Raw genomic sequence first — 13280 nt, 5'->3', positions numbered from 1 at the left:
GCCCGAAGGGGGATTTTGTCGTGGCAATGTCCATCTGTCTGTCCGTCCGTCCCGGGAAGGGTACTCCCCTTCTGAAATCAGTTCCTCTCACAGTTTTTGCAGGAATTTCATGAAACTTGACAGGATTCTTTGTTATGTCAGTAATACGCATATTGCAGTTTCGTTCAATTCAGTTGCGTTTTACCAGAGTTATGGCCCTTGATTACCAAACTTGTACTTTGAGAATTTCATGAGGCACTTATCGCATAGATATAGTTTCCAGCAGGGGATATCGTGCTCTCAAAGCACTCTTGGTTTTTATTTTGTTCAGGGCGCAACTACTTTTCCTTGACCTTCAATTGACAAAGGTCAGCTATCGCAAATTACTGTGACTTTAGTCACAGTCTCGATCTCGTTCTTTTGCTTCACCCTTGAATCTGTCAAGCTGTCAATCGACTGACTGTGGGCGGGCCTTCCTGCCCAGACGGAGTAGTTAATTCCCGCACACATGAATCCTGGTTTGTGTGTGACTGTGGTAGCAGTTTGAATCAGGGAGGGAAGGAGAGGATTTACTTGCTCTGTGTATATGCTGGCCATTATCTGGTCTTATTCTGTTACAGATGTCTTCTTTTTGATGACATGCCTTTATTTTTATTTTTTATTCATTTTCTTATTGTTTTTATTTTTCTTATTATTTTTCCCAACACATTCTTATTCTTTTACAAATTTTTTTTTTATGGCACTCTTGCGACTTAATGACAGTGTTCTGCAAAAGAAGAAAAAAATCACGATGCATTGTAAACACAGAAAGCAAGCACTCGCAGTCACTTGGTGGTTGTTTTTATTGAAAACAAAAAAGGTCACTGAAAAATCAATGATTGAGGATAAGGCATGCTGAAGTCACTCGAAGCCAAGAATGAAAGCCTCATTAAAAACAGATCCTCAAGATCACGGCATGAATGTTACAAGCACAAAGAACAGCCATGGGAGGAAATTATTCCCCGATTTGTTGTTTGTTTTTTTTTCTTTTTTTTTTTTGTTGCGTTCCTCCACTGTGTGCGTTCTGAGGAGGAATTAAAACATTAGCCTTAGTGCCTGTAAATGGCACTAATAGGAACGCATCAGACACCTACTGTGTAATCTGGTTAAGCTATTTGTTTGGCCTGTCCTATGCTTCGCCATGATGTGTTAAGTAGTGTAATTAACACACAGTGGCCCTGGATTGCATTGTTTACACGCCCTGTCACATCAAGCCTTGCCTTTCTCGGCGAGATATTTGCCCCAGATGTCACATATATTTGCTTGGAGGAGAAAGATTTTGGTGATTTAAAATGCAAGAAAGAGTTACAGAGATGATGTACTCTGAATCATCAGCTGTCAGAGTAGGCAGAAGCACGCATTAATAATGAGCTTTTATCATGCCCTGCAGTGATTTACTGCTTGCTTTCCCCCCCCCCCCCCTCTCTCTCTCTCTCTCTCTCTCTCTCTCTCTCCCTCCCTTGATGGATCCAAAGTGGAGTATAGGGTAGGTCTGGAAAGGCATGGTTAGGCGTGAAGCAGTATAGGATTTACTCTCAAACAATTATTATTTTTTATATTAATTAAGCATCATGTTGCATTATTGCATCCAGTCTTGATATTAACAAAGATGGACAAAGTACCCAACTTCATTACTTAAGTCAAAGTACAGATCCCGCTGGTTAAACGTTACTCCGATACAAGTGAAAGTTGTCGAGTCAAATTTTTACTTCAGTGAAAGTACTGAAGTACTTGCTTTTACAAATACTTAAGCATTAAAAGTACATTTTCTGTCGTCGTATTATTCCCACAACACTTAGAAAACCTACTGCCTCTGAAGCAACCGACTGGATTTACAAAATAAACGCATGCTGTGCCATCATGGCGGTTTAACGTTAAGCTAGCTAGCCAGTGAAGCTCCACCTGACATGCTAGCCAACTCTTTTCAAACTCGAAATCATATTGGGTAGCTGACGCTACTAGAAAAGAAAGATTTCTACATTCTGTTTATTTGGCAAGATTATGCTAAAACATATTTCTGAAAGGATTTCAGATAAGTTAATGTTATTCGTCTTGGCATAACTATGAACAGTGTCCAAGTTAACTAGCTATGAATAAACGTTAGCCGTGGACAAGGCGATGGCAACTTGGCGGGCAAATTCATAGAAAGTCATTTGACTAACCAGACTGCACAGCTATTGCGATGTTATCGCTCGCTCTAAAAGCACAGACAACTTTATTGCAAGCTTTGTCTTGGAATAAAACATTTATATTAGTGCTGTCAAAAATGTCGCGTTATTAACGCGTTAACTTGACTCAATTTTAACGGCGATAATTTTTTTTATCGCAAGATTAACGCTGGGCGGCACGGTGGTGTAGTGGTTAGCGCTGTCGCCTCACAGCAAGAAGGTCCGGGTTCGGGGGCGTCGTGGCTCAGGTGGTTAAGGCGCCATACCATGAATGCGGGCGACCCGGGTTCGATTCCGGCCCGAGGTCATTTCCCGATCCCTTCCCGTCTCTCTCCCGCTCATTTCCTGTCTCTACACTGTCCTATCCAATAAAGGTGCAAAAAGCCCAAAAAAAATATCTTTAAAAAAAAAAAAAAAAAAAAGAAGGTCCGGGTTCGAGCCCCGTGGCCGGTGAGGGCCTTTCTGTGCGGAGTTTGCATGTTCTCCCCGTGTCCGCGTGGGTTTCCTCCGGGTGCTCCGGTTTCCCCCACAGTCCAAAGACATGCAGGTTAGGTTAACTGGTGACTCTAAATTGACCGTAGGTGTGAATGTGAGTGTGAATGGTTGTCTGTGTCTGTGTGTCAGCCCTGTGATGACCTGGCGACTTGTCCAGGGTGTACCCCGCCTTTCGCCCGTAGACAGCTGGGATAGGCTCCAGCTTGCCTGCAACCCTGTAGAAGGATAAAGCGGCTAGAGATGATATGAGATTAACGCTCTGTGACATGATGTAGGTTTTTCATAAGCTTTTGAAACTGTCAGGAACTTGGAACAGAGACTTTGCTTAGAAAAACGATAGCAGCTAGACTGTAATGCCACGCCCCGCACAGCCAGAGTCCTCTGCCCTCCCCCTAAAGAACCAGCGCGGGCAGGGCGCGCTAGCCCCGCGCCTCGGGACGAAGAGCCACGGTGCTCGGCTTAGGTTTCGTTTTCCCATCGGCGGCTTCAGCCCGACTTTGCAGTGGCTGTGACAAGACGTGCTATGCTCTGCAATAAAAAAAAAAAACATTGGTACAAAGCAAGCCCATTCACTTTTTTATGCTGATAAGAGAATTACAATGGTTTTTCATGTGACAAAAATGTGCGATTAAATTGCGATTAATCGCGAGTTAACTATGACAGTCGCAGCATTAATCGCGATTAAATATTTTAATCGCTTGACAGCACTAATTTATATACCTCAATATGCTTCCGCAGGTTGGACGGCGGGTTTTTATCGGCTGTGATGTGGTTCGTTTTTGGCAAACAAAGCAAACATTTAAAACGAAGTGAATCTTTAATCCGTACAGAGAACTGAAACATGGGTTCATGAGTCATGGGTGTGCGTGCATTTTCCAGAAGAACCGCCTCCTTCCATTCTGCCATCAACTGATCGTGTTAAATAACGGTGCTGAGAAATCACCGAACTCGATTTTATACAGTCGATGGATGTGACGTGACCCGAGTGATTACTGATCCGCTGTCTCAGTGTCACCTGGGGAAAAATCAATCACGTTTTAGAAAAGAAAAGGAAAAAACATTCACTTTCAAAGCCGTTTCATAGTAACGAGGACCTTGATAGAAACGTAGTGGAGTGAAAAGTACGATATTTTTGTCTTTCAAATGTAGTGAAGTTAAAGTCATAAGTTTCCAGGAAAAAATAATAAAGTACAGATACTCAAAGTGTACTTAAGTACAGTACTCAAGTAAATGTACTTCGTTACTGTCCACCTCTGGATATTAATCATCATTTTGCTTTGACCACATAGCATTAAATGAGATGCAAAACAACTACGCATAAAAACAAGAGGCTGGCTCGATGCAATAAGACAAGATTTCTACAATGTTGTCGCTCTTGAAGTTTTATCTGCACAACCTAATTTTAGTATCAGTAGAAAAATAAAATAGCGGTATAGATGCTGTAAAGGCCGTTACTGGCATGCACGAAAATGGCTTTGGAAGCAATGTGTATAGATTTCTTAGAAGCTTAAATAATACAAATGTACGCATTGCTATTAATGTTTGGAATAAAAAAAAAAATCGGATCTGATCTCAACAGTAATACAGTCACTGCCGTATTTAATTCATCATATACTTCAAGGTAATTGATGGAAAGTTTTTAACTGAGAAAATCCCAATCACACACTTGCTTATTGCATTAATGGCATTTAGCAGACGCTCTTATCCAGAGTGACCTACAGCATACGCAGAGCAGCCTGAGGAGCAGTTAGGAGTGAGGTGCCTTGCTCAAGGGCACTTCAGCCACGCCTGCTGGTCCAGGAAATCGAACCGGCAACCTTTTGGTCCCAAAGCTGCTTTTCTAACCATGAGGCCATGGCTTCCCCCATGTGTTGCGTCGAACATATACCGTATTTTCTGGACTATAGAGCGCACCTGTATATAAGCCGCATCCGCTCTATTTTAAAAAAAAAATTTAAAAAAAGATATACAAGCCGCACCGGGCTATAAGCCGCAGATATCTATGTTGAAAAATTAGATATTTACTGCATGTACAGAACGATTTTGTACTGTAAATGTACATGTATGTACCTGAACAGATTCTTTCCAAACAGTGCCTTTTAACACGGCAGCAGCTTTGCTGATTAAAACGGAACAGAACCAAGAGAAAATAACCGGTATTTATTTACCTTCATTTCTCCTGTGTTTGAAACCACAAGTCACTTTAATCATCTTCGCTGGATTTGAAAATAATTACCAGTTAGTAATTTGTCGTGCGTGTTCCATCTGCTAAAGATCTGCTAATTCTTCTTTGCATTGATTTTTCGTCTATCTTATTTTTGATTCTACTTCCGGTTAGAGCGCCCCTAGCGGTGGAAGAAAAATCCACAGAATAGCCGCACCTTTGTATAAGCCGCATGGTTCAAAACCTAGGAAAAAAGTAGCGGCTTATAGTCCAGAAAATATGGTATCTATACTCCTAAAGGAAGGCTGTCTGTTTGTCTGTCTGTCTGTCCACCTGTGCAAATTGGCACATGGATTGGTGACATCCCAGAGGGCCCCAAGACAACATTTTCGATTTTCCAAAACGTGGGATTAGTGCGAATCCAACACACTATTCATTTCCCATAGGTTACATGCTCGTGCTAACACACTGCACACAGCCTCGGCATGGAATCCCCTCCCCCGCTCGCTTGATAGTTTCAACTGTACGGGACCTCGCAATCCGCGCTCCTCGCCCCGGAGACTTCCGCTACGTCACTGAGGAGACACGGGGAGCAATTTGGCCGCTGTGAAGAGCACCATTCAGAGGAAATCAGGTTCACGGGCAGGAACTACTAGTTGGAATAAAAATGCTGTACTCTACCATTTGACACTTTTTTTTTTTTTTCTCTCTCTCTCAAATGACAGGACGTGTTGATGATAAATCCTATAAAAACATGTCCTGCAATTTTTATTTATATCATATAGATAAAATCCCTTACATATCTGCTTTCATGAGCTTACAGACGTCTTTGATTGCTAGAGTCATTCTCATTGATTGGGGAACGTGAGATATGCTACTTCCTACTTAGAAAGCACGTGTAACTACACTTTGTCTGAATCGCCGTAGTATTGTCGCTGTTTGAACACCAGATAAGGCTGAATAATTAACCCCGCCGACAGTAGTCGGAGGGTTATTATTTTCACCTGCGTCAGTCTGTGTGTGTGTGTGTGTGTGTATCTGTCTGTCTGTCTGTCTGTGTGTCTGCAAGATATCTCAAGAACCAATGGATCGATTTGGACCAAATTTTGTACGTGTTGCCAATCACCCAGGAAGGAAACCATTAAATTTTGGAGGTCAAAGGTCAAGGTCATGGCAGAACTTCGAAATTTTCGCCCAATGTATTTTAATAGGGAAAAGGCGGGGTTTGCACTCGTTAGAGTGTCCCTGTCTAGTTTCTTGTTGCATCGAACACTTGGACGGTTGTAGCTTTAGTTTAAAGGTGTTGGTGTTCTAGATCCTGAAGTGTCTATAGGGTCGGTGTGAATGTTCTCTTTAGTCCAACTGTTAAATAATGTTTATAATAGTGCTGTCAAGCGATTAAAATATTTAATCGCGATTAATGTCGCGACTGTCATAGTTAACTCGCGATTAATCGCACATTTTTGTCACATGAAAAACCATTGTAATTCTCTTATCAGCATAAAAAAGTGAATGGGCTTGCTTTGTACCAAGGTTTTTTTTTTATTGCAGAGCATAACACGTCTTGTCACAGCCACTGACATCCATAACTTCCATATTAGATGAGAAAACCAAGGGATGAAAAATAAAGTGCATGTCACTGTGAAAATAAAAAAATGTTTTATTTTACTCTTCATTAGCTTCTTTTGAAGAGAAGTATTTGCCATAAAAGAAGAAAAAAAAACAGATAACAAAAGTAAAAACGTTCATGTGGCGCTGTATTCTCTAATTCTCACTGCTTATAACTCTACACCTCCCCGGTGGAGATGAGCTGGGAAACTGAAGACTGAAGGAACAGTATTGAAAAGTATTTTTCCAGTCTCACCTGTGAAAGGTAATCCCATGTGATCTCGTTTGGACAGTAAACCTGTTGGTACAGTTAAACGCAGCACATGAATGAGGCATCTTTATTCTCGGCTACTGTCTAGACGCTATACCAGAGACGGTTGAAGAATCTCCACTTTGCCCCATTCAATATGGCGGCGAGGATGACGTATGATTCTACGCAGAAGGCGGCGTCTGTTTATATGTCTATGCCTTTCTCCATCACTCACACTTATTGAAGCAGCGCGCGACAAGCTTCAACAGGAACTACGGGTGACTCGCAGGGCCAAATTAGAATTTGCGTTAATGGCACTATTTTTTTTTAATCGCGTTAAATTGAGATTGCGTTAACTTTGACAGCACTAGTTTATAACCTTTGCACTTGTGCCCATGAACATGACCACCGTATTCTGGAACTCGGGCAGTTGCACGCAGGCTAATCCATAGGTATCGTGTACTGCATCATCCTTCGACTGTATTGTAACCTGTAATTTATACATTTACTCTTGTTGCACTGTCAGTCCATGGTGCCTTTGTGTTGTTTTGTATTTTGCATTGTTGGGAAAAAAAAATTGATGGAAATTTCCTCCCACAGGTCACACTGTCAGGAACATTCAAGCCTTTTCCGTGCTCCAGAACGCCTTCCTGAAGGCCAAGACTGGCCGGCTCGCCCGCATGGTCCTGGACGCCGTGGCAAACATTTACTCCGCCGACCACGCCAACTACTTCATCCTGGAGGCTCAGCACGCGCTGTCCCAGTTTGCCGAGCGAGTGCCACGCCTGCCCGAGGTCCAGGTCAAATACTTCGAACTGCTCGAGTTCGTGGTGTTTGTGCTTAACTACGTCCCCTGCAAGGAGCTGTTCAGCATTAGCGTCTTGCTGAAGTCGAGCACGTCTTACGGATGCAGCATCACAGCCACACGTACGCTGCTGAAGCTCAGCCGGCACCACGTGGTGTTCAGCGACGTCTTCCGTGAAGTCGGGCTGCTCGAGGTGCTCGTTAACCTGCTGCATAAGTACGCCGCTCTGCTAAAGGAGCCAGCACAAGGTCACGGAGAACAGGGTGAGATTGATTCGTCGATGACGATCGATGACATTTCAAGTGCAGCTTAAAAGAAAATGCGCACAAGCCTTGATTTTTCTTTCTGCTTCATGTAGGTATGACTATTAGGTTGTCATTTATGGGGGGGGGTGTGTGGAGTAAGGCTAAGAGACTGTTTTTGCCTTCGTGCAGCTTCTTTCTTATCTGCTACAACGGAAACAGAAGTGAATGGGTTTATTTATTTATTTTAAATTACGGTAATTATAGAGCTTTATAATTTATTGAGATTTCCTCACACTTCCCCAAAAAATACCAGCGGGTTGATTTGAGGGACTATAAATTGGCCGTAGGTGTGAGTTTGTGCGCGCGCATGTTGCCCTGAGGTGGAGTAGCATCCCATCTAAAGGTGTGGTCCCACCTCGCGTTTAGTGTGCCAAGGATCGGCGCAACCCTGACCAGGATACAGTGCTTACAAAAGATTAACAATTGTTCTAAGGCTAGAAGCACTTTACAATTATGAACAGCACCTTAAACACTAGAAATGTTTAAATATTCATCAAATATAGCATGCACTGAGGGGCTCCGGTTGAAATTATGGATTCTCTGAGGTGACCGGCATAGTACTGTTTTGTGAAGAAAATATTTTGATGCCAGTCACCGAAGAGAATCCATGATTACTGGTGCCTCTCAGTGCATGGTATATTTGATTTATATACTGTCCATGTTCACTGGATATGAGCACTCGTGCGCTCTGATTGGCTACTCTACTACTAGGATATCAGCTCGTATACCGTGAGTAGAGAAAAACAAAACGGCGGAGCATGTTGCTGAACCAACCGAGGACGAGAAAAAAACTCGACTTAAAACAAAATTCCCCCAAAAAAGCAACAGAATATGGAATAAAAGTATTTGATGGTAAGAATGCATCTTTAAAAAAAAAATGTTTATTGCAGGATTTTTCACAAATTGCTATCGTCATTTCACCGTTTTTTTTTTTTAACGTTCTGAGTGGAAATGATTTTGTCGGACATTTTGTATAAAGTTTTTATTTGTCGAATTGGCAAAAAATTAAAATAAAAATGCTCTGTTTCTCAAAATCCAGTGAATATGGATAGAATAAAGCAGTTATTCCGCTCAATCTCGTCGTACATGAATTATAGCCAACTCGGTGCTACGCGCCTCATTGGCTATCAGCTCATGTACGACTCGATTTCGTGGAATAACTGTTAGATATCCCTCATCAAAGAAATTCCAACTATGTGTTTGGAAAAAGTTTTTTCCAACTTTCCTGATTGCTATCAAAACAAACAAATATTCCAGCTTGATTACGTCAGCATTCGAAAGAGGGCGCGCGCGTCTTTTGACAACGTTAGCAGATTTCGGTCGCTTTGATTTCCGCTGTACGTTTTACTTCCGTCCTACGATGTCTCGCACAGGTCTCAACGAATCTTGTTTACGGCCATTGCTTTGACATACGGACTGATATATTACAGAGTATATTTCAAACACTCATAACTTGCTATAGCAGCGACAAAATAGCCATCAAAAATGCATTCCGATATTTCATAAAATGAGAGAAATAGAATTTTGATGATGATAAAAATTGCCTTCAGTTCGCCTTTTAAAACTATTTATTTGTGTGGTTATTTTAATATGTTGGGTTGAAATTCCTCCTGTCTGAAATGTTAACGTTTTTGTTTCGATTGCATTAACGACTTCTATTTTTGTCCGTCTGATTCGAGTCGGCCGTGCAGCTTGAAACTGCGACGTCAGTTCATGGTCTATCCAGGATATACCATGACTGACTCACAGCATATCCGTTTTTTTTTTTTTTTGACGCCACGAGATGCATTCCTTAATCAGTGGTTGAACTATTTTATGTCATATGAGCCATCCTTGGCCAATCCCTGCACGGGGAATTTTTGATGAGGGATATAATGTCTATCATGAAAGGATTCAGATGTATAGTGCGTCGTCGTGGTTTTATCTGTGCTAGTTTGTGAATTCTGCCCAATAATACAGACATTTGTAATTTGACTTTTTTTTTTTTTTTTCTTCCCTGGTTTTCAGGTGATTCCAAGAACAATGTGGCAGAGGAACAGAAACAGCTGGCGTGGCTGGTCATGGAGACCCTTACAGTCCTGCTTCAGGGCTCGAACACTAATGCAGGTATGTGTGTGGGGTTTTAAAAAAATGAAAATAAAAAGTGCCTCATGAGGAACATGATCTGTCCGTGATCGCTAACTTTTATTTAATTTACACGCTGGCTCCTAGTTCGCTAATTGAGTTTTTTTTCCAGGCAGACTTCCTGCAGTGAAAGTGATCCCATTTAAATTTCTCATGTCTCCGATTACTCTATAAGCATAGTCTCAGGACTCCCGGTGTCACCCGTGGTGCTCCAATACAGAGGAAAAGCAAAAGTTTTTTTTTTTTTTTCCCCTTCACTGCTGACGAACCGAGGTCAAAATCAGGAGCTACAGTTGCGTTAAGGTTACATAACTAGACACGCACCACTGCTGCTGACAAACTGTCCAAACTTAGCATGTCTCTTCCCTTTCCCCTGTCTCTCTCTCGCACTCTCGCTCGCTTGCTGCTGTTCAAGGGAAGTGAAGGAGAAACCTGAGTGATGGTTGGGGGTTGCTATTTCCCTCACCGACTTATCTGACTGTGTGTGTGTACGGGAAAACAAAAGATTCTGTTTTTTGTTTGGGTTTTTTTTTTTTTTTGGACCGCATATCTCTGTCTCAGCAGCTATTTCCTCTGTATTTTTTTTTTTTGTCCTCAGGTTAACCTCTGCACTAATTCTTCCTTTTCCTCATCTTTTCCTTTATCCTTTCCTCCATTATTCTGTTCCCGATTGGCCAGCTCTTGGCTCGAGCCTTCTTATGAGCAATTCCAGCATTATGGACGTGACACTTGAAATCAAAATGGCAACAAATGACCCAGTGCATGTTTTATTGTCTCCCAGTATTTAAACAGGTGTTGCGTATTTTAAGGCTGTACCATACTGGAGAAGTGATAGAACAAGAACAATTCCCATAGTACATCTAGGGTATGCCAGAAAATGCCAATAAAAGATGCGTTATGGATGTGACAGAAAAAGTATCACTTTTCTTGGGTGACTGTACATTTTTATCAAACTCTGTGAAATTGTAAACCTAATGTCGAAATGGAGATATCCATTTGATAGAGGGGTCCAAGGTGAATATTAAAAAATCTTTGTTTAAAATATTTTGTATTTCATGCAGAGTTTCGGAAGGAAAAGTCAGCGTTATGGATGTGACGAAATTCCGTTATGGATGTGACGCGTCTGAAATAGACATGGCATATGTTTAGAAAATCAGCAATTTAACCACCATAACCCTTTGAAAAACTCTCTAAATATCAGCTAAAACTATCAAAGTTCTTAAATAATATTTAGGATGGCTATTGTTTTGCTGTTTTGTGGATTTTAGCATACATTTCTGTGGCTTGTGGCAATAATATAGAATTGTACATGATCAAAGTGGATTTTAGCTTGGGTTTTACATTATAAGAAAGAAAGACTGACAGTGACATATTAGGTTGGTTACAAATTGGTTCAACTTATTCACATCTGTAAAATACAGGCCTAGGTGATATCTCTGGGAGTGGTTTTGATGTATTACATGTTGCTTTATTTTTGCATGGTGAGGTTGACATTTACATGGAATTGCCCTTATGGCCCTTTTCCACTACCCTTTTTCAGCTCGCTTCAGCCCGACACGGCTCGCGTTTCGACTACCAAAGAGCAGCACGACTCAGCTCGCTTCAGCCCTGCTTAGCCCCTAAAACTCGCACCGTTTTGGAGTGGGGCTGAAGCGAGCCAAACCGAGCCGAGTGAGGCTGGGGGCGTGAGCAGACACTCCCCTGTGCACTGATTGGTGAGGAGGAGTGTCCTCACATGCCCACACACGCCCCGCGAGCACGCTGGGATCTGTAAACACCGTAAACCCGGAAGAAGAATAATTACGAATTACGAGAATTATGAAGCCTTATGCGCCTCGCCTCATCTATACGCTCTTGCCAGTATCTGTTGGCGTTGTCGGTGACAACAAGCCACAGCACCAAGACCAGCAGCACTAACGACTCCATGTCCTCCATGTTTATTGTTTACTATTCGGGTCGTGAGACTACCGCTTAAAAGCTCACTGATGTCACTGTTTGCGCTGCTTAACGACATCACGTGACGTCCACCCACTTTCGCTAACTCCACCCAATGTGTCCACCCACTTCCAGCCAGCACGGTTCAGCGCGGTTGTAGTCGAAATGCAACTCCAACAGCCCCACTCAGCTCGACTCAGCACCGCACGGCTCAGCCCGACTCAGCCGCGTTTGTAGTGGAAAAGCGGCATTATTTGCTTTGACGTTTTCTTTGCAATCTCCCTGTCCTCTGTTTGGTGTTCAGTGCTCAATTCAGAAGGGGTTCATTAAATTTTCTATCACGGCAGCACTGACAGTGACGTGTCTAATAATACACTCCTCCTCATACATTGTTTCTGTCGTAACGGGACTCGAAAGGCGGACGCTCGGTTATCACTCACTTTGTCTTTATCGTATCTTCTCCAAGCTGACTTTTAGCCCTGGCTAGTCATTTCTGATCGCAATCTATTTGCATTTCCACCACCTCAGGTTTCAGATTAGAATAATCGGACGTCTTTCGATTACGTTCATTATGTCTTATATTGAATATTGTTCGTTTTTTCTTTTTTTTATCAGACATCTAATTTTTTAGGTTTGTTTACCTGACATGTTTCGATGTACGACTGTCGTCTTCCTCAGAGTGTCACCGGATGTTATTGGTGACGCGTCTTTTATCAGCTGATGTGTCCGAAGGCGTGGCCTTCCTGTCTGGATTGACAGGTCGGTCACGCCTTCTACTGTCAGTTCGTCCCCTGCAAGATGGCACTCCAGGTATGGGAGAGCATGTATGCTCCCTCATCTCGGTTGATGGTCCTCGGGCTTCGCTTACGGATCTCTATGGCCTCCCTGATCCAGCGCTGATGTTTATTATCTTCTGTGCGGATGACTCTGGCATTCCCCCAGTCCATAATATGATTTTCCCTTTTGCAATGATCTGTTATGGCTGACTTATAAATAATAAATAAATTTATAAACTAATAAATAAAAGGGCGGCACGGTGGTGTAGTGGTTAGCGCTGTCGCCTCACAGCAAGAAGGTCCGGGTTCGAGCCCCGGGGCTGGCGAGGGCCTTTCTGTGCGGAGTTTGCATGTTCTCCCCATGTCCGCGTGGGTTTCCTCCGGGTGCTCCGGTTTCCCCCACAGTCCAAAGACATGCAGGTTAGGTTAACTGGTGACTCTAAATTGACCGTAGGTGTGAATGGTTGTCTGTGTCTATGTGTCAGCCCTGTGATGACCTGGCGACTTGTCCAGGGTGTACCCCGCCTTTCGCCCGTAGTCAGCTGGGATAGGCTCCAGCTTGCCTGCGACCCTGTAGAACAGGATAAAGCAGCTACAGATAATGAGATGAGATGAGACTAATAAATAAATAA

General features: G+C 42.7%; 1 protein-coding gene across 4 annotated transcripts in view; it reads left to right on the top strand.

Moving 5' to 3' along the window:
- The window catches only part of wdfy3 (WD repeat and FYVE domain containing 3), a 306723-nt gene that overhangs the window by 110529 nt on the left and 182914 nt on the right, over positions 1-13280 (top strand). For all 4 annotated transcript variants that reach the window (XM_060907259.1, XM_060907258.1, XM_060907257.1 and 1 more), the window contains exons 9-10: positions 7304-7771; positions 9821-9919. In XM_060907259.1, coding sequence (XP_060763242.1) covers positions 7304-7771; positions 9821-9919 — 567 coding nt within the window. The remainder of the gene's footprint in view (positions 1-7303; positions 7772-9820; positions 9920-13280) is intronic.

The sequence above is a fragment of the Neoarius graeffei genome, chromosome 24, assembly GCF_027579695.1.
Source record: "Neoarius graeffei isolate fNeoGra1 chromosome 24, fNeoGra1.pri, whole genome shotgun sequence".
Classification (NCBI taxonomy): Eukaryota; Metazoa; Chordata; class Actinopteri; order Siluriformes; family Ariidae; genus Neoarius; species Neoarius graeffei.
The sequence above is the reverse complement of the archived record's forward strand: the minus strand, read 5'-3'. Positions and strand labels throughout refer to the sequence as shown.